General features: G+C 36.6%; 2 protein-coding genes across 4 annotated transcripts in view; both read right to left on the bottom strand.

The window, feature by feature from the left end:
- The window catches only part of trim8a (tripartite motif containing 8a), a 34,433-nt gene extending 27,826 nt beyond the window's left edge, over nt 1–6,607 (bottom strand). The window contains exon 1 of the mRNA XM_062996018.1: nt 5,807–6,607. Coding sequence (XP_062852088.1) covers nt 5,807–6,403 — 597 coding nt within the window. The 5' untranslated portion in view covers nt 6,404–6,607. The remainder of the gene's footprint in view (nt 1–5,806) is intronic.
- Nucleotides 6,608–9,517: 2,910 nt separating this feature from the next.
- sufu (suppressor of fused homolog (Drosophila)) overlaps nt 9,518–22,844 on the bottom strand; it is a 30,450-nt gene continuing 17,123 nt past the window's right edge. The window contains exons 9-13 of one of the 3 annotated variants that reach the window (XM_062996015.1): nt 16,521–16,559; nt 14,595–14,729; nt 12,643–12,781; nt 12,286–12,354; nt 9,518–12,200 (exon numbers count right to left, since the gene is read on the bottom strand). In XM_062996015.1, the coding sequence (XP_062852085.1) occupies nt 12,111–12,200; nt 12,286–12,354; nt 12,643–12,781; nt 14,595–14,729; nt 16,521–16,559 (472 nt within the window). In that variant the 3' untranslated portion in view covers nt 9,518–12,110. Of the gene's footprint in view, nt 12,201–12,285; nt 12,355–12,642; nt 12,782–14,516; nt 14,730–16,520; nt 16,560–22,844 lie in introns of those variants that run through there. The other 2 variants (XM_062996016.1, XM_062996017.1) reach the window with 2 other exon arrangements.

The raw sequence follows: 22,844 nt of genomic DNA, 5'->3' as shown, positions 1-22,844 counted from the left end.
CAGAATCCATTGCAAAGTAGCCACTCATTTTTTGTTAAACATTCGTTAATCTCAAATAGCTCTGTATACAACATATAGCACCCATTTAAGTAGAACCATGGTTTGGGCTGAGTGATAGAAAATATAACATTATTATTACAATATATAATAACTAATACATTTGAGGATAACCATACTACTCAGAAAAGTCTAAGTGCCTTTACAACAGTGTTACATACTATAACAGGCAGCAAATGATTGGTGGTAGGAATCTTATTTCAGTATGATCTCACGCTGACACATCCAGGCTGACTTAAAGCAATATTAAAAACAACTTGGTAGCATTCACAACAAAGATTAAAGTGTCTAAAATCCAATGGGTTTTTTTTCTTCTTTTCCATGGCAAGGTCAGCAGCAAAATATGTTTTTTATTCTAATTTACTGTGATATCAAAATCTCAAACAAACAGAAGTATTTAAACGATAATATTTGTCACCCTGGACAGCTCTTCTAATGGTAGGGATCTATTCGGGACCTAGACTTAATTCACTATAATAGACGTTTTGTTATTATGTTATTACATCTATAATAACCAATAAGAAAGTGTTTGGTTTGCATTAGGCCAAACAGCTTTGAAATATATTTGATTTGTCTCCTGTATTTAACTGCAGTCTCAGATACACAATCTAACCAAAAGAATTTGGAAACCCCTAATTATTAAATACAATCAGTTATAAATAATGCTGCTCACTTTGTGGCAACAGTTTGCAAAGGGAAAGCCTTGCTTGTCCCAGCTGGAATACATCCCTGTACACAGGTCCATAATGCGAGGTCCATAAGGGCATGGTTTGACAAGCATGATATGGAGAAACTCCAGTGACCTGCACAAAGCCCTGACGTCAAAACTTTGGAATGAATTGTAACACAGAATACAAGCCAGGCCTTCTCCTGCATTGTCAGTGCATTACCTCACAAATGATCACTTTATTAGAAACACAGCTGGAACACTGGAGACTGGAGTGCAGGTTGTTAACGCTCTATTCTGACCTTACTTTCTGCATGTAGCTGCAAAAATCAGGATTTAATGTTTTTTTACTGTCCAGTTTAGGTAAGCCTGTGCCCACTGTAGCCTCGGATTTCTGTTTTTCTCTGACAGAAGTAGAACCTGATATGGTAGTCTGCCGTTGTAGCCCATCTCCCTTAAGGGAAGTCTGCCTGACATAGTTAAACATGAGTGGTTATGTACGTTTCTATAGTCTTCCTGTTCACTCAAACCGGTCTGGCCATTGCCCTCTGACCTTTCCTTATTAACAAAGCTCACAAATCTGCCACTTGCTGGATTTGTGAATTTTTTACACCATTCCGTGTGAACTGCGTGAACCAGGTAACTGTGTGAGCCAAGGACTGGTGTGTTTTTCTAAGATACTCAAACAAGTCTGTTGGGGCCCAAACAACCATACCATTACCATGTTGTGTAATGTAAACATTAACTGAGGCTCATCACAGAGATAAAAGTGGTTACCAGAGCCATTCTGTCTGCCAGTTTTGCTATTCTCCTGTGATCTTTCGTCAACAAGGCATTTCTGCCTACAGAACTGACATATAATACATGATTTTGATTTTTTAAACCATTTTTTAAAACTCAAAAGGCTGTTGTGTGTGAAAATCCCAGACAGACAATCAACAATTTGTGACACAACTGAGCCATCCTGTTTGGCACAAACAACCATGCCCCCTCCCATTCAAATGCTGTATGTAAATTTATGACCCATGTTTGTAGGACTGTTTGCTGCTGCTCCATGGCCAACTGGATCGTGGTCATATTTATAAAAATACACCTCGCTAGACAAAATTACTTTTAGTAATTATATTTTAAATTGCCTGCTTCTATACATTCTGCGTGAGGCTAGTTAGCTAGATTTCTTGAGATATTTTAAGTAAGGTAAGGTGTAACAGCTATTTCAACATTAATGCTTACATTATCGGATGGTTTTATTAGCTTAAACATTAATAATGCTGACTTAATAAAAAGCATTAAGTTTACTTGCGAGCAACAGTTCTACCTAAAGATGTGAGTTTCAGCTGTCTTTATCAAAGACAAAGTTTAACATCCTGTTTTCAACAGTTTAACCTTTAAGAACATTAACAAACAATAATTTGTTAGCTACTTTTAGTTCATTGGAGTTAGCTAAAGCAAATGTCTCTAACCTTTCTGTGCTTCCTCATGCTACTGTATAGCTTGTTCATTTTTTATTTATTTGCTTTAATTTTGATATTGTAGACACTTCGAAATCAACAGTTTTATATTTTAATAATTACATGCTAATGTTTTTGCCTCATAATATGCAAAAGTCAGATAATTTAATATGTTTCACTTTGTAATAGTTATAACCTAGGTTTTCTTGTTTTATAATGCAGATTCTAATGAAGTATGTTTTTTAAAGCAGTTCCTTGCTAAACAATACAATATAGCTGGAATTTCTAGGTGTTGCTCCTAATAAAGCAAAACTTATTCATAGCAAACCTATTTACTATGACTTTACTATAACTTTTTCACTGAACTTTATTGGAAACAGAATATACCAATTACCTGTCAAAATAGATAATAAATAGTGAATTAATTAAACATTTACCACTTCGTCCACTGGGTTACTGTTATTCACTTAAATTGGTTTCCACTAAGTTACTGTTATTCAACTAAATTGGTATTCACTAAGTTACTGTTATTCAACTAAATTGGTATTCACTAAGTTACTGTTATTCACTTAAATTGGTATCCACTAAGTTACTGTTATTCACTTAAATTGGTATCCACTAAGTTACTGTTATTCAACTAAATTGGTATCCACTAAGTTACTGTTATTCACTTAAATTGGTATCCACTAAGTTACTGTTATTCACTTAAATTGGTATCCACTAAGTTACTGTTATTCAACTAAATTGGTATCCACTAAGTTACTGTTATTCACTTAAATTGGTATCCACTAAGTTACTGTTATTCAACTAAATTGGTATCCACTAAGTTACTGTTATTCAACTAAATTGGTATCCACTAAGTTACTGTTATTCAACTAAATTGGTATCCACTAAGTTACTGTTATTCAACTAAATTGGTATCCACTAAGTTACTGTTATTCACTTAAATTGGTATCCACTAAGTTAGTTATTCAACTAAATTGGTATCCACTAAGTTACTGTTATTCAACTAAATTGGTATCCACTAAGTTACTGTTATTCAACTAAATTGGTATTCACTAAGTTACTGTTATTCACTTAAATTGGTATCCACTAAGTTACTGTTATTCAACTAAATTGGTATTCACTAAGTTACTGTTATTCAACTAAATTGGTATTCACTAAGTTACTGTTATTCACTTAAATTGGTATCCACTAAGTTACTGTTATTCACTTAAATTGGTATCCACTAAGTTACTGTTATTCAACTAAATTGGTATTCACTAAGTTACTGTTATTCAACTAAATTGGTATTCACTAAGTTACTGTTATTCACTTAAATTGGTATCCACTAAGTTACTGTTATTCAACTAAATTGGTATTCACTAAGTTACTGTTATTCAACTAAATTGGTATTCACTAAGTTACTGTTATTCAACTAAATTGGTATTCACTAAGTTACTGTTATTCACTTAAATTGGTATCCACTAAGTTACTGTTATTCAACTAAATTGGTATTCACTAAGTTACTGTTATTCAACTAAATTGGTATCCACTAAGTTACTGTTATTCACTTAAATTGGTATCCACTAAGTTACTGTTATTCAACTAAATTGGTATTCACTAAGTTACTGTTATTCAACTAAATTGGTATCCACTAAGTTACTGTTATTCACTTAAATTGGTATCCACTAAGTTACTGTTATTCAACTAAATTGGTATTCACTAAGTTACTGTTATTCAACTAAATTGGTATCCACTAAGTTACTGTTATTCACTTAAATTGGTATTCACTAAGTTACTGTTATTCAACTAAATTGGTATTCACTAAGTTACTGTTATTCAACTAAATTGGTATTCACTAAGTTACTGTTATTCAACTAAATTGGTATCCACTAAGTTACTGTTATTCACTTAAATTGGTATTCACTAAGTTACTGTTATTCAACTAAATTGGTATTCACTAAGTTACTGTTATTCAACTAAATTGGTATTCACTAAGTTACTGTTATTCAACTAAATTGGTATTCACTAAGTTACTGTTATTCACTTAAATTGGTATCCACTAAGTTACTGTTATTCAACTAAATTGGTATTCACTAAGTTACTGTTATTCAACTAAATTGGTATCCACTAAGTTACTGTTATTCACTTAAATTGGTATTCACTAAGTTACTGTTATTCAACTAAATTGGTATTCACTAAGTTACTGTTATTCAACTAAATTGGTATCCACTAAGTTACTGTTATTCAACTAAATTGGTATTCACTAAGTTACTGTTATTCAACTAAATTGGTATTCACTAAGTTACTGTTATTCAACTAAATTGGTATTCACTAAGTTACTGTTATTCACTTAAATTGGTATCCACTAAGTTACTGTTATTCAACTAAATTGGTATTCACTAAGTTACTGTTATTCAACTAAATTGGTATCCACTAAGTTACTGTTATTCAACTAAATTGGTATCCACTAAGTTACTGTTATTCAACTAAATTGGTATCCACTAAGTTACTGTTATTCACTTAAATTGGTATTCACTAAGTTACTGTTATTCAACTAAATTGGTATTCACTAAGTTACTGTTATTCAACTAAATTGGTATTCACTAAGTTACTGTTATTCAACTAAATTGGTATTCACTAAGTTACTGTTATTCACTTAAATTGGTATCCACTAAGTTACTGTTATTCAACTAAATTGGTATTCACTAAGTTACTGTTATTCAACTAAATTGGTATCCACTAAGTTACTGTTATTCACTTAAATTGGTATTCACTAAGTTACTGTTATTCAACTAAATTGGTATTCACTAAGTTACTGTTATTCAACTAAATTGGTATTCACTAAGTTACTGTTATTCACTTAAATTGGTATCCACTAAGTTACTGTTATTCAACTAAATTGGTATTCACTAAGTTACTGTTATTCAACTAAATTGGTATTCACTAAGTTACTGTTATTCACTTAAATTGGTTTCCACTAAGTTACTGTTATTCAACTAAATTGGTATCCACTAAGTTACTGTTATTCAACTAAATTGGTATTCACTAAGTTACTGTTATTCACTTAAATTGGTATCCACTAAGTTACTGTTATTCAACTAAATTGGTATCCACTAAGTTACTGTTATTCAACTAAATTGGTATCCACTAAGTTACTGTTATTCACTAAGTTACTGTTATTCACTAAGTTACTGTTATTCACTTAAATTGGTATCCACTAAGTTACTGTTATTCACTAAGTTACTGTTATTCACTAAGTTATTGTTATTCACTTAAATTGGTAGCCACCAAGTTGGGTAATTACCAACAGTGCCGGTCATGTACTGTAAAATCTACAGTAAAATTTTTACAGTAAATCATTGTTTGCCAATAAACATCACAATATTTCATTTTGTAATTACAGTTATAGAAGTACTTACAAGTTTAAATGCCTATGAAAGATATTTAAATATTAATTATGTTTTTTATTCATAACCAAGCCGGTTTTTTTATTACTTTCTTTAACCTCATAAGTGTGATTTGCCTTGTCATTGTAAGACCATGTCTGATCAGGAAGGCTATACTCCTTACAAGTGCTCAAAGCTCAGGCCACCATTTTGACTAGTTAAGAATGACATTGGAACAATTTAAAAGCCACATTACTCACCCGTATGTCATTCTGACGCACTTCAATGTCACAGAAAGCCTGACCATGGCTGGCTGCACATCTGGAAAAGCAGCAGTACTGGCACACAGCCACCTGCTCAACCTCACAGTGATACAATCTGTACTCATCATGCTGAGGGCATCTCCAGGCTCGTACGTCCTCAACATCCACCAGCATATGTCCAGCATTTGGAGAGGGCTGCTGCAGGTGTGTTTGAATATGCGAAGGGCAGCAGGGAGCGTTGCAGCGGAGGCAAACTTTCTGTGCAGGAATTGCCGGTCCCCGTCTGCACAGGATACACTGAGGGATGACTGGCTCTTTCTCAGCATTTAAGGCGTTGAACTTCTCCACAATGTTGGTCAGCTTGATGTTCTTTTCGAGGTTGGGCTTCTGATTGTAAGTGTGATTGCACTCCGGGCAGCGCACTAGGCCTGTGTCTTTGGCCCAGGCTTCGCTTATACACCCACGACAGAAGTTGTGCTTGCACGGCAGCTGCACAGGTTCCACAAACACATGCAGACATATGGGGCAGATGAGCTCCTCTTCAAAACAGTTCTTCCAACTCTCAGCCATCTCAGATGCTTGGGTAGAAGACATTTTGAGCGAGATTTAAATCAGAGCCTAGTAAACCGTTTAAAATAATCCTTGAGTGACTAAACGCACGGTAATAGTCATGAAACCCTTTTGTAAAAAGGCATAGAACGGGCATCAGCTGGTGATACGCCTTCACGGTCAAGCCGATCAAAGGTGTGTCTCTTTTATCCTCTGCCAACTAATTCTGTATGTGTGAATCTAAAAATCCTAAATGTTGCAATCAGATTGCAACAGTGTTATTGCAAACCTATATTGGTTTATAAGAAACCAAACCAAGGAAGTAGCTATCAATATGTGAAGACTCGTGTGAGTACTTGTTAGGCAAAGAGCTAAAGTGCACAGAGAAAAACCCTGATATTCCAGTCCAGTCTATATTATGACGTCACAAGTCTTACATGTGTAGATAGTCTAGCAGTCGAATTCAAACTTTCTAAACACAAATACAAAGTCCAGACTGGAAATCCAGTTTGTCTGAACAAAAACAATTATAGTATATGGACGTCAAAGTTTATATCTGCAGAAAGCTAAAGTTGAAAGATAAATAGCTCCAGTCTACAGCATAATTTTAGCAGTTAGACTGAAATAGATTTTCCAAAGTAGGTAAATGTACCACAGCAGCCATAACAACCGAGTTTAAAAACACATATGAGAGGAGCTTAGATCAGAAAGATCTCCAGTCCAGAAAGAGCTTCAGTGCTGTGTGTGTAGTAAAAGCAGGATCGGCCTGAAGCACTCAATCATGTATAAATGTGATTTGTGCCCACGGCGTATGACATTTGCCCTGGCATTATAATGGGCCTTCTGTCGAAGTGAATGCTGCGCAGGGTACAATGAAAAATGAGTTCTATACAAGAATCAAACCTTTATCTTATTCCTAAGGTAGAAAATGTCCCGGTAGTTGTTTTAACAAGTCTGTTTTTATAAGGAAGTCGAAGAACAATCTGCCTCTGTAGTCGCGATCGGGGTTTATAGAAACATCTAAATCCTTAATGCGCGTTTGGAGCTGTTAATCGCACGATCACAGGGACACAAATCTCCTGCTCAAACTCCACTTCAGACTCCTGGGTTTTTTTTTTGCTATCTGTAGTTTTTTGACGTTAAATTCGTTTCGGAAATGTTCTGCTTTTCCATGTTTAATCCGATCATATAGCTGCCGGCGCCTGATAGCGGAGCTTCGCGATCATTTCAGTTAAAAATAGCGATCGGCGTAATCTCAAGCATTTTTGTTCAAACCTGAATCACTTCAAATATTGATGTATTTCAACCCGATCGCTTTCTTCTTCTTAAAGAGGACGATCGCGTTCTGTCCTGTCTATCGTTTACTGTCACCAGCCATCTTGTTTTTCCTGTTTAAAGCGCATTTAAAACGGCGTATGTGTTTATTTTCCTTCTCATGTGTATACTCCTTTATAAAGCTGTAGCCCGTCCAAACCACAAATATCCAAACGTCTCAGCGATCGTCGGCCAAAAACATCATCAAGCTTTAAAGTTGTAGTCCGAAAGCAACCCGGCCGCCTTTCTCCGTATTTCGCTTTCCGTCTGGCTTATTATTTATGATTTTTCTCCCCTTTAAGCAAATTCTTTATGAGAGGAATGCAGGCACAGGACTGCAACTCAGGATACACTTCACATTTACACCCCCCTTCCCTTCCCTTCCCGTCTCTTCCATCGTCACGTGACCCCATACTGAACCCAGACATTAAAAAGGGGCGTGGTTTTCTGAACTGGGCGGGGCTTCTTTTTAAAAGGGAAAGCTTGTCGTTAACACCACGGTGTGTTCTTTTGTACTTAGTAATCACATTAATATTAATACTTCATATTTCATTTCGATTGCACATATTTTATACTCTTGACACTTATGTTTGATATTCCATGTTTGGTTAGGTATATGTTTACTACTTTACCATTAGATTGTAGCATTGGTCGCAACAATGCTATCCATTTAAAGGACAGATTCTTTGTTGTCCAAGGGTCACACAAAAGTTGAAGCCTACAGCAAACCCCAGACACAAGACAGGAATACCCCTTTGATAAGGTACCTGGGCATCACTTAATTACCCATTTACTAACACCTAGGGGTAATTTGAAATAGCCACTCTACCTAAGAATGTGACATGATGCTTCATCTTGCTTGAAGTAACTAAAGTGTGACCATAAAACAAGACACATGGTCAGCAACAATACTGATGTATTGTATGTTCTGATATGCATTTTGCTCCTCACAGGTTCGCAGTGGTAACTTAATTTGCCGAAACCTGTTCACGAGCTCAAATTCGTGTATTTACTTTTAATGTTATGTAATGTTAACAGAATTAACATTTTCATTGGTGCAAAAGATCTTTTTTTAGAGGAAAATGTAACATGTAATATGTAACCTATATGGACACAAGCAAAAAATAAATAATTTTACCAATAACAAGCAACATGGTTATTCTTTTCATTGCCAATTACAGCTTCATTTTGGTCATGGTGGCTCTGGCACCACACATAATTACAGGAGGCAAGACTACAAAGTGTATAGGACACCAATCCATCACCAAGCATGACACACTCACACCTAGGGGGAATTTAAATTTGCTAATCCACCTTTTGCATGCCTAATGTACTAATGCAAACAGGAGGAAAATATGCCAAATCTTTCAGTGTCTGGGCGTGAGCTTAAACCCAGATTCCGAGGACCCATATTGCAGTACTTACACTATCAGTAATACCACCAGTCTGCCTCACATTAAGTATGTTTTTATGACTGTCATTTCCCTGTCAGTGTGCTGAAAATAGTCCACCTCTCAAGCAAAATAAGTTTAGTGGTGGTCCAACAAGGTTCGTAGTATATAATAGTAACCTACTGCCAGTCAAAGCAAAAAAAACATCTCAAAATCTGTAGATTTAGTGGAGGATTGCGTCAACAAGGGCATCTGGGGTAAAAACAAGTAACTTGCCAAATCAAGTTACCAGAATAAAAAAACAGTAATGTGTTAACCAGTACTTCAGTATGTTATTCCTAAATTATTAATAGACTTGTATAGCTCATGCTATCAAACTAAAGCAAAATAGCAAAGGACATAATACAATAAATGAGTAACAGCAGTATTTTACCAACAATAAATATACAACATGCACGTGAATAAACTTTAATGCACTTAAAGGTAACAAAAACAGATAGTTTCATTATACAAAGACATTATACAAATAAAAAGACAATATTTTAAACACATCTTGTAAAAACTGATTGAACTTTCGATTGAGCATGTGTATCTAAAAAGTTAACACATTATTAAGGCCTATTGCTCTCCCCAAACATGTTTCGGATACAGCCACAAAACAGTGTGAAACAGGAATGTGTTCAAACGTTAACCATTACACTTAAATGATGGAAGAAAATCAATGTTTGAGTGTCATGACATGAAAATACATTTGGGCTGTAGACATCCCACATCCAAAACCTGACCATGCAGGTTAAATACTGACTTTGGCATAGATGTTCATTACAATTTAGTGTTTCTTAAGCAAACCCATGCCGTTCGCTTTACAATGAAATATCAGGGCATGGATAATTACAGTTTGACTCATTAGTGTGCTTTCCTTCATGAAAAGCAAATTTGTGAGTGCTGCTGGTAACATTTGGCTGTCTATTTTCACACAACACAGACCAGCAGCTATAATCTGTTCTTGCAAAACACGTGATTTCTTACACTGCTTTTTATTAACAAGCGTTTCATCTCTTCCTCTAAGTAATAAGCAGACAGTAAAACAATGACTGACAGGACAAACCAGTAAATTCTCTAACACAGAAATCAGTTCTCTTAGTCAGAATTACACCTTTGGCATATTCAAACATTTTATACACAGACTGTCTCTAAGAAGTAAAACATCGTTATCTATTCAAGAAAGTATTTTCCTTGTAAAGGGAACATTTTAAAGATTAAAGTCAGGATTGTTTTGTGGCACAGAAAAAGCAAAATCATCATCAATGATTTGGAAGATACTTGTAAAGGCTTAAAATGTGCTACACCACCTTTTACAGCAGGGTGAACGAAGAATTAGCCCATGCATTCCAGGATAAGCAGATTGTGTGTGGGCTAGTTTTTATTTACTTTAGCATTTGTGCTGGACAAAAAAAACTCCTTCTTTGTGTTTCTTTTCTCCAAATTGGCTTTGACTATTAACTCATACTGATTGTGTGTACACATATACCTAGAGCAGGAGCCTAGTGGGTAAAGCTTTGGATAGAAGGTTGTAGGTTCAAATCCCAGCTTGAACAAGGCCATTAACCCTATGAATTCAAGGGGCGCCATATAATGGCTGACTCTGTGCGTCGACATTAGATTATCATTATTATTTATACACAGTGTGTTGTTTAGGCTTGAGTGTATCAGGGGCAACAGCGCTGCTGGGGTGTTTAAATACCTCAGTGTCAATACACATCCAAACACTTCAACAGTCTAATTGGTTTATATAAGTCTTGGCGGGGTGAATGCTGTAGCTGTACTTACCAAAGATGTTTAGACAATTGATAAGCCAATTTTCTATGTTAAATTACTATAACAGCAATTTCTTTAGCACACTTACCTAGCTGACTCGCCTGTGTAGTATTCCGAATAAACACAGATTTTTTTTTTCACAGACAATCCTAATTTCTTTTATTATTGCACATTTGTCATACTGAAATGTTTCAGATCTTTAAAGTAAAACTGAGACAAAGACAATAAGTACACTTAACTTGGCCTTTTGTAAAAAAAAAAAGTAACTGCCCACTAACTTAATCAACCAATAAACCTAATTTTATTGATGGCTAGGTTCAATTAAGAGCAATCTATGATTCAGGAAATAGCATAAGAACCCAGGTGAACATCTGTGACCTCACATCTGCCAAAAAACACCTTACTGAGCTTGATGTTTTGTGGGCTGGGTCCAGTTGCAACTGGTGTTAAGTGGTAGTGTGATTGTGTGGATAATTTGCCATAAGCGATGAATCCATGAATTCTGGTCTATACCAGAAAATTCTGAAGGACAATGTAAGGGCAACAGTCCATGAATTGAAGCCTAAGCTCAATTGGAATATGCAACAAGAAGCCCTCTTGAAATTAATGCTTAAAAATTCTTCTATGTTCCATTTTTCTTTTATTACATTGCGTTTTTAGTGTGACAAATATGCAAAAATATAGAAAATCAAGAGGGGTAAATATGCCTAACAAATACAGAATATACACTGTATGTAGTGGCCCTATCAAAGCTTTATAAAAAAATTTAAAACAAAAAATATACAAAAGCTTTCAACTCAGTCCTTTAACACAAAAGAAGAGTTATTTTAATATTGGCAAGTCATTCTTTAACCTGATGCAAATACTCCTCAGAGTTAATGCACACCACAGCCAGCTGCATGAAAAGTCTTTTAGCAGCGTAACCATGTGGAATATTCGATTGTCCTCTACATGTAGGCTATGGGCACATGTGTATAAAGGGTCTGCAAATAAAGAGCCAGTCTATTGGAACAAGCATATTTAACAAGGAAATTGAAAGTGAAATGATGTATCACAGGCTTCATAAGTGAAGGAAAAAGACATGTTCAGTGTGTTGTGCGAATGGCTAAGAGGAAGAAAGGCATCTGTGTCCATTTCTTCCAAATGTGTGTAGGCACATGAGTCTCTCTGGAGCACTTACAGCTCAACACTTTTTCTAGAGACATGGGGGAAGGCACTGCTTCTCTGTCTTATTGCAGTGGGCTGTCAAACACAGTATCAGGCAGGACAGATATCTTCAGCTTCTTATCAGGCCAGCTGTACTCCTTTGGTAGCTTGGACTTAAAAACAGGAAAAGTATAGAATTCAGTGCACTGGCTTGTTTTATTTTTAACAAACGTCATCATGCATTCAATCATTACTTACCTCTTCACGAATACTCAGATCCTGAATATCACCTAGCATCTGCTCAACAAACTCCTCAGTGAGCAGAATCTGAATACAAAAAGTACATAGTTATGCATCTGTATAACATGATGCCATTCAGGAACTAGAAATATGCACTCTGTCAACCAGTAATATGAAAAGGTGATTATTGGTTATTATACTGTTATACATATTGCAGTGCATTCAGCTGGTCTACACAAACATGGTTGGCTTGAGTTGTCCAACACTGAAAGAATTTGAAACATTTGAACATTTGACAAAGTTAGGGGCAAAGGTACTCACAGTGTAGTTCATTTTTAATGCCCAATACTACAAAGTACAGCATATATGTATTACCTGTAGCCATGGTCCATGTGCAGCGTACGGATGCTCCTCTGTTGCAAAGGCACCTTCCACTCCAGTGGATACAAAAGTGATTGCTGTGTCACCATTTATACTTTTAAACGTGAAGTGCCTCCCATGAAGCAGGCGACCTCTATAACAGGTGAAATTAACAGAAAAAGAAAAATCTAAGTTGGCATTGAATAGCAGAGGTGTTGGAATTCTTACAAAGGTTGAACTAGTGCTCATACCCGTAGCCTAGAACAAGTAATAAAGCTGACAGACAGCATCAAAAAGTGGAGAAACTTATGGCAATAAAAATGGCCAGATGTGTACCTCCACTTCTTGTGCTGGCACCTTGACCGGACAACAGACGTCACCTGTTAAAATAGCAGTGAAAGGAAACCCTATCCAATAATCACCCCCTCAGACACAGCCAGATTGTGTCTGTTAAGCACCTGACCAGGCAGCGGGGTGGTAGACAGCGCGCCTTGCCAACAGTGCCCCTGGTCTTTTGATCAGTCTTCAAGACTGTGCCTTTCAATTCAACCGCTGCTGGGGGATCCCTGATTGCAGTCGAGGTGGGTATATTGCTGCTAACGCCTCCTCCGACCCACGTGCAGCCCTCTCTGCACAGGCGCCTCTCTATCTGCTAATCAGGGTCCTTACACTGCGTTTGAGGTCCCCACCCACATAATCTGGTCATCCCGCTCTAGCAGAAAAGTGTCTGCCGCAGGCACTGCCAATTATGCCTGCTGGATGGCGCCCAACCGACCGGTGGCAATGCAGAGTTTTGAACCCAGGAGTTCAGAATCTCGGCGCTGGTGTGCTAGCAGAATATCCCACTGCGCCAACTGGGCGCCCAGAAAAATAGTTTCAAACACCATTTCAAATGTTTCTTATGATGGTAATTCAGTGATGCCAATTCAGATGGGACTGAATATATCAGATCACTACTAAGTTTGCTAGAAAACAGAAGGCAGGTGTGCTGTCATTTTTAAGGAAAAGAAGAACGACAGAAATATTCAAATAAAAAATCAAAAAAAAATCACAGAGGAGCATCTGGTTTCCCTTGTTACTGGCTGGCTTATATTAATATGTCTTCTAGTCACCCCGAAATGGGGCTATAGGTTGAAAGTGTGACGTACTAAATGGTGTTCAACTAGTACAATTCCAATGGTGTCACTGCTATTTTTATATACTCAGTGATACAGTAGCAAGACAGTCCATGTAAATGTCAGTATTTTCATTCATGTTTACAGAATTTAACAGGCTCTTTTATCTAAAGAGACAACTGTAAACAAATACATGGCAAGCCTCCGAGGATTAAGGTCTTTGATCAGGGGCCCAACAGTGGCAACTTGGCAGTAGTAGAGCTCAAACCAGAGACCTTCCATCAATCGTCCAGTATCTGGATCACTGTGGTACCACTGGCTTACTTAGCACACATGCTGTCGCTAAGTAACCTGTTAATTACTACACAATATTCTATATACTTTCAAATATTAGCTGTGTTAGCCGTGCAGACAGGTATCATACACATAAAAACAAACTATGCATAAGCCGGCCAGTGCTCAAAGCTTTGTAAGCAGTAATAACTTAAGGTAGATCATCTCATCTCTGTTTTTATCTCAGCAAAAAGAGATTGCCCATTTTAATGCCACTGATATCCGAGCTTGTATGAACTGGTATTAAAGACTTGATCTGTTTGTTTGTTGGCTGGGAAATTAGAACATGATCAGCCATGTGATTTTTAGAATGATGATGTAGGGCTTAAAGTACGTCTGTTGTTGACAGCCACTTGATAGAAGCCGTGTTCATTAAGTGTAATCCTCTGCACTTCTTCTAACTGACAATGGATGAATTTACATTCCTGTACATAACAGATACATATAATATGTGGGAAGAGAGAAAGTAAGGAAGAATACGAGAGGAAAATGTTCATTTTATAAAGAGGTGTACGTTACCTGAGGCACAGTGAGAGAAGAGTTCCAGACTCCTGATTAAACTTGAGGTGAACGCTCTCCAGCTGACGTGTCCTCACCAGCTCATGAGGAACTATAGCAGATGAGCTCTCGCTCTCCAAACTGTCTTTACGGCTTCTGGAAAAGGTGGAAGGGGAAGAACAGGGGTAAAGCAGAGACAGAAGGGAAGATGAGGGAAAGAATGAATCATTTTAAATATTTAAATTGTTTCTCTATGCTGTCACAAAGGTAGAATCACAGAATTAATTCTCTTGAACCTTTATTTCAATTACAAAAGTACTTAGCTGTATTTTGTAAATATTAAATTTAGAATTTGATTCCTGCAGCACAAAAATAGTTGGGACAGGTAATGAATTCCTATTTTTATTCTTTTTTTAATGGTTTGGAAACAATAAAACTGATTGTTGCCTATTTTTGCTTAAGACTTCAGCTGCTTAACTGTATGTGGTTGCTATGTGATTATTCTCTTCATAATGTGCTATATATTTTCAATACAAGACAGATCTGAACTGCAGGCAGGCCAGTATAGCACATGCATTACATGTCCTCAAAGCTATGTTGTTTGTTTATTAGGATTTTAACGTTATGTTTTACACTTTGGTTACATTCATGACAGGAACGGTAGTTACACTTTACACAAGGTTAATCAGTTCACAAGTTTATATTGAACACAGTCATGAACAATTTAGTATCTCCAATTCATCTCACTTGCATGTCTTTGGACTGTGGGAGGAAACCAGAGCAGCCGGAGGAAACCCAGACACGGGGAGAACATGCAAACTTCACACAGAAAGGACCGTGACCACCCCACCTGGAAGTCGAACCAAGGACCTTCTTGCTGTGAGTCGACATTGCTACCCACTTAGCCACCGTGCCGCCCCCACAAAGCTATGTTGTTGAATGAGGCCTTGCATTGTATTGCTGAAAAACCTTTAAGTGTGTTACAAGCATTAACTTAAAAATTTCTTTATATTTAAAAAATGCAACTAGTCAGCCTAAACATTACAGGCCATCAATTTGCACGTTGGTCAGTTATATAAAGGTTCAAGAGAATTATCAAATGTTGTTTTCTTGTATACTGATTTTGCTTGTGCAAAAGTTTAGACACTCCTGGTCAAATTCCCTTAAGTAAATGCTAACACACTCTACATATGAAACCATTGTGCACATGCATTAAATACAGCAAAACAGAAACTGTACACTACAATTTTAATAATAATAAAAAAAAACACACAATTCAATCGTAGCCCCCTCTCTCCAAGTAATCACTTAATCCAGATTAGTACCAGAAAAAAATCCACCCTGGAAAGAGTGCAAATCCATTGCAGGGCCTTACATGCTCACACATTTCCTAACACCTCTTCAAGTAGCAATTTTAAGAACCAGTTTATTTCAGTTCATGTTTGTTTGGGAATCGGGAGTAAACTGAAGTAGAGAAACATGGGGAATACAGGCAAAACTCCTCAAAAACAGTGACCTGAGCAATTTTTACATTCCTGTGCCTGGACTATCATAATGTGCTGCACAAACACAACCTTTAGCACTGTGCACAGTGCCACACAGATCAAAGACACTAACAACAATTGCATGTTAACTGCATACATGTATTTATTATTCTATGCAAAACAGACACTGCACTCTTAGTGCAGAAGAAAGGTTACATTTATTAGGCTGAGGGTAAGCAGAAATAAAAAAAAGACCCAGTAGTGCTACATATCCATTTCATAATATAAACTGTTAAGTTGACAATTGAAATGGACAAAATATAGATATCATGTCTCAGAAAAACAACTTCTTAAACAAATAGTAAGCTGTACAGATATGAATATCTATTACTAAAGAATAAACAGTATTAGTGAACATAATGTTGAGAGGTATATTAGACTTTCACTACTGGTTGGCTCTTACCTTGAGTTCTGCTTGCTCTGCAAATGTCCAACTGATTGTCTAAGGAGAAATTAGGGGTAGATTTGTACCAGAGCGAAAGTAAATTGATGAATTACCCCATTACTGCCAAGAGGCAAATCAATTTTCATTATTTGAACTGCCACTAAAAGCAGACGCAACCCGTTCCACCTTTAATTTTAAAAAAGAACGAGTAAAATGTTGTAGCATTCCACAAAGTATAAATGATATTTAAAATCTGATTTGAGTCATATTTGACCAATAGATGGGGAAAGGCTTTTAAAAGTAATGTTAAAGGTAAAGAATACTCTCTTTACCCAAATCTGTTATATGTGTAGTTAAAGATTCATCACACTGGATTATCAGCTCTAAAAGAAACCTAATATACGGTTATCGAATTGTTCTCTGAAATTCATTTATGCAAAGCCCACCACCTACACTCAATAAATTGTACGTTCTGCTTACCTGATTATGAAAAATGTCATTATAAGGGTGCCATTTCATCAAGAAACTTGGCAAAACTAGGCTATCCATCTTTTTAAATGGACAAACAGTCACTTATTGTCTGTTCTAATTCATATGTTGTCAAGTGTGATGCAAAATGAAGTGTAACTACATACTGACAAAACCAGGGGCTTCACATTAAATTTATGCCCAAAGAGACTTTTGTGATGGACACAATGCAAGTTGAGGTTTTGCAGACAGTTGTGACTGATACAATTGAGGTTTAGGGGCCTTGATCAGGGGCCTAAACCAGCAGCAACCATCTGATCACTTGTCCAGTACCTTAACGACTAAGCTACGACTTATTTCTTTATAGGCCTCTGAGTGATGTCAGTCCTAGGCTTAATTAACCAGCAACACAGCAATTGATTGGGACAAATTAGACAAGATGTTTTTTAATTATTATAACTGTGCACACCGCTGAGATGTGTGTATGCTTGGCGTAGCTAAAGATGAACTCTGAATGTGGTCAGTATGTAAGGTGAGTCAGACAGGATGGCCAGTCACTATAGAGGGAGTTAGTAAAGTTATACTCATCCCTCTGTTGTGTAACTGGGGTAAGCACAACTGCAGTGAGATCAATAGAATGTCTTGATCCACGCTCAATAATCCAGGTACACAAATCCACAAAGAGTTTGGTGTGGAGATGTGTTTCTTCACACCAACCTTTATGTCCAGATGAACTGATTCAACTTTGTGAATTAATGAAATATATTGTAGAATGGATTGTCAGACACCTTAGTTAACCATCAAAAATAAGAAAATCTTCAACAAACAATGAGCTGGAATTATGAGCTGGTATGAGCTGGTCCCACGAAGTGGTAGGCCACGTAAAATGACAGAGTGGGGTCAGCCTATGCTGAGGCGCATAGTGGGCAGAGGTTCCAGTAAAAGGAACTCTTAATACTTCAGCATACCAAGAGATTTTGGACAATTTCATGCTCCCAACTTTGTGGGAACAGTTTGGGGATGGCCCCTTCCTGTTCCAACATGACTGCGCACCAGTGCACAAAGCAAGATCCATAAAGACATGGATGAGTGAGTTTGGTGTGGAAGAACTTGACTGGCCTGCACCTGAGTCCTGACCTCAACCCGATAGAACACCTTTGGGATAAATTAGAGCGGAGACTGTGAGCCAGGCCTTTTCATCCAACAACAGTGTCTGACCTGACAAATGCGCTTCTGGACGAATGTTCAAAAAAATTCCATAAACACACTCCTAAACCTTGTGGAAAGCCTTCCCAGAAGAGTTGAAGCCATTATAGCTGCAAAGGGTGGGCAGACATCATATTAAACCCTATGGATTAAGAATGGGACGCACTCAAGTTCATATGCGTGTGAAGGCAGACAAGCAAATACAAGGCAATATAGTGTAGCATTTGCATTTTAAAGCAAAAGTTCACCATATGGTGACGTGCAACAAAACTCAATAAGGTGTGTTTAATAACAGCCTTGCTTTGCCACCTCGTGTCTGGCAGCTAGCTGGGAACATATGTTTAATGGTGCCACACCACAAAAGTCGAATAATTAGTTACAATTTGGACATTAATGTAGGAGGTAAAGGTAATAGAATCAAAAATGGAAACCAACTTTAACACCTACTGTATACACAGCTTCAACCAAAAAACTGCCACTTCACTGGTATGTGCATTTGGCATAGCAAAGCTATAAATGAAAAAGAAGCCGAAGAAACTAGAAGCACAACCTCAGCTCAAGGTGAATAAAAGACCCCAAGCACTGGGATTCTTAGGAAAACCTGCTGTGAAAGTGATTGTAATTATTTTAGTGGATACAGGGATAAGAAACCCAAAGGAATAATATATAGCATGTTTTATGTCTGTAAAACTGAATAGCTTCTGCACCACTGATTAGATTATGCAACAGTGACATTGATCTCTAAACCTCTGTACTTGCCGCACTCCTGTCAAGTTTAAACAAACCTGACAGTAGTTTTGTTAGCTCACTAGCAACAATGAAGGACAAGCAAGGCAGCTTGTGTCTTTTGCCTACACCTGATGACTAAAATGAAACGCCCTTTTTTAGCCCTACTACCCATAACAAACTCCTTATTAAATCTTCAGCAAAGCTAGATTTTGCTATAAATGAAGCTTTTATCAGTTAAATTATATAGCTAATGAACAAACAAAAGAATCATGTAGTATTTTAGAGTAGCAGAAGGGTTTAATACAGCCATGGTACAATTATCCAACCCCAACATATTATTACTGATCTTAAACTTTCTGCTAGTCTGTATGACCTAAAGTTGGGTAACAAACAACATGATAAACCATTGGGAACTCAATAACCCCTTATTTGAATTAGCGTTGTTGTATAATGGATTGTATAAACACCACCCTGAGCAGTATTCAAGGCAAAGACTAAGGACACAAAAGCTGAGAGGGGACATAATTTCATTGCACCAGAAGGGCAATGGTATATGATTTTTACAATCTTAAACATCCCTTGAGACACCATTGGGAGTAATGTCTAGACGTTCCAAACTTTATCCAGAGGCCTTAGCAAAATGCCTGTCTTACTGGCAAAGACCTACAAGACCTGATGAAGACTGGGACTAGTGTTACTGGCAACCATAAGATGATCACTTAAAACCAAGGCCTTCATGGCCGATTGCTACAATGCATTCCACTCTTGACTAAACAGCACAAGCACAATATGCCAGAGAGAATTTGACAGGCTTACAGAGTTCTAGGACAGTTCTATAACGTGATGAATCAAAATTGAACCTGTTTGCCATATTAATCAGTGATTTCTTATGTAAAAAAGGCAAGGCTTAGGACCGGAAGAATACTATCCCCACAGTCAACCATGGAGGTGGATCAGTGATAACATGGGGATGTTTTTCTGCTGCAGGAACTAACAATCTTGACCGTGTGACTGGCATAATGGATTCACATAGATACCAAGGCATTTTGAGGAGGAATGTTTTGCACTCTGTGGTAAAACAAATTGAACTTTGATGATAACTGGACATTCCAGCAAGACAAATAACCTCAAAACACTTCCAAGAAAATCAGTTCTGGAATTCCCTAGAGTGGCCTACTCAGTTTCTTCCTATCCTTTGTTTAGTGAGACTTCTTGTTCTATACACATCACCGTGATACCTTGTAAGGTGAGGAGGGTTGAATATGTTAAATTTAAAACTGTCTATATAAAGTTTTAACAAAGTTTTGCAAATTTGGTTTATTAGGTAAGCAATAAGCTTATAGTGACCCATTAATTGTTAGACGTTATTGAATATCATGTCAACAGAACAACAATACTGATTAATACAACAAGGCCAATAGACCATCATTTTGTTAGAAAAACAACATTAAACCACAAATCTGCATGTGCAGAGTCTGTTTAGTAGCAGCTTAATACTGATGCAAAACAGTTTCCCTGTTTATGGTTTGAATGCTTTAAGTGATTACTATATTCTGAGTATTATGTGAGAAACGATTACACATAATCCTAGTGTGTTTCAGTAACCTGTGCATGTGCACTGAAGGTGTCAAATTTCTACAAAGTAAAATTTCAGCACAACAACTATTTCCAAAACATAACGTTGGTGTGGGTAGGTGTGAAAGTAAATCGTGGCTTCATCTTAACAGGCCTTTACGTTTTCTTCATAAAAAAAAAACAACAACATAGTGTAATATAGTGAATGTAGCAGTGATGTAGTGATGTAGAACAGTAAAATGATCATAAACACTGTAAGCAGAGTTGGACGCGACCAGTTTATTACATGCTCTGTGCAGTTGGTGTGTTAAAGCTCTTCATGACAACATTAGTCTAGTTATTATAAGATAAGCACCTTTATAAGAGTTATAAGAAATAAGAGTTCTACCTTTATACTGGGACATGATGCAAAATATACACATCATTACACAGAGTTTAACATACAGTAGTACCCTGAAACTCAACGTCAATAGGTTCTGGGAATTTCAAGGTATTTTTACCCATTAGGGTTTATGGGAGACCTGTTAATGCGTTCCATGATCCCACAAAACCGCATATATTTTAGGCTAATGTAAAATACTGGGGTTGTTTTTAACAATTATACACTGAAAATAACACAAATACAATATAACTATAGTTATAATGAAAATACAGAAATACACTTGAAAAACAATTAAATACAATAAAACTTGCTTTTTACCATTACTTCTTTATTGTTTCCTTATGCTTCTTAATTCATACTGTATTCTGTTCAGTTAGGGCTTTTTCACATGAAAAGTGGCACAATAGCTTTTGCGCTGGCTGTGCCATTATTTCCTATGCAGTGTGCACAAAGCTTAACATGACTTACTGTACTAAAACAACAAGCAAGGAATTTTATTAGTGGAAAGAACTTATAAGCAGTAATAATTAAGAGAAGTTTAGCGTTTGTGTCGTTCTTTTAATACATTGTCACATTAAGCTTTTTTTTAACGATACCTGTTTTAGACTTTCTCGGAAAAGCTGATTCTGACAATTTCTCAGCACCCTGAGCTATAACACAAATTTAGAAGTGAAACAGGAAATCCAGCTACACACAGATACATGTGAATGTCCTTAGAGCAGTGGTTCTCAAACTTGTTATGTTACATCCCCCTTTGGAAGATGAAAATCTGTCATGCAGACATGACAAAAAAGCTTACAAAAACAGGCCAATTTTAACTTTGTTGAAATAACTTCAAAGATCATGAATGTTCCTTTTACCTTTATTTCAGTAATTTCTGTTGTACTTGACTTTATCAAACCACGTTTGACATATCACTGAACAGCTCCTTCAATCAGTCTATTTCAAAAATTAAAAAAAATGAAATAAAATTTGCAAACACTTTACAAAAAAGATAAAGTTGAATACGTGCCAAAAAAATAATTTGTGAGAGTTTAAGTCTTATCACTGTATTAGTGGCTGTTTTTCTTTTTATCCCTGTCAAATACCTCTCTGTTCTGTAAATCTAGACCAGGGGTTTAACCATTTTCATGGCCTGAGATCTACTGTTTCAGTCTACAGGTCATCATGATCTACTTTTTAAGGTCGGCCTCATCATTTTTCAAAAAAGCTTTGAAGCTTTTTAAATGCACTTCAGTTCCTGTATTGATATTCAGCTTTACAGAGCAAGTGACTGAATCACACGGACCTTATTCTGACGATTTGCTCTGAATGGTATCAGTCAGGTTTATGTATCTGGACAGGAGCCGAGGATGCTCAAGCAGTTTTCAGTAAGGATGGACCCATATTTAGACTTCATTATTTTCATGTGGGAAGTAGGTTGATCCGAAAAAGCTGTCAAATATGTGGCAGTCAAATATGTGGAAGTTCCAAATTGTCCAGCAGAGACCCTTGACTTCATATAAATGTCAGATTGTAGGTTAAAATTTCTCCATCAGAAAACGTTAAACCGGGTGGGCCATAAGTTTCCATACATAGGAAAAATAAACATTTTTTTTTTTTATAAAAAACATTTTTATTTATATAGTATGCTCTACATGACTGCCATTGTTTTGAAAACACATTTCAATTCGTTGCTCTTTATTCAAACTCATTTTTAGGGTATCTGAAATACAAGGTGGGCCATAAGTTTCCATACATATGCTTTTTTTTAAACATTTTATTTTTTATATTTCAGATACCCTAAAAAATGAGTTGGAATAAAGAGCAACAAATTAAAATTTGTTTTCAAAGCAATGGCAGTCATGTAGAGCATATTATATAAATCAAAATGGTTTTTATAAAAATATATATATTTTTCCTATGTATGGAAACTTATGACCCACCCTGTAGATTAGAGGTGCTTTAGGCGGGCTGAGGCGTAGTCATGGTAACAAACCGCA

This window comes from Trichomycterus rosablanca, chromosome 5 (assembly GCF_030014385.1).
Source record: "Trichomycterus rosablanca isolate fTriRos1 chromosome 5, fTriRos1.hap1, whole genome shotgun sequence".
In the NCBI taxonomy this organism is placed as follows: Eukaryota; Metazoa; Chordata; class Actinopteri; order Siluriformes; family Trichomycteridae; genus Trichomycterus; species Trichomycterus rosablanca.
This window is presented reverse-complemented; position numbering and strand designations above follow the sequence as displayed.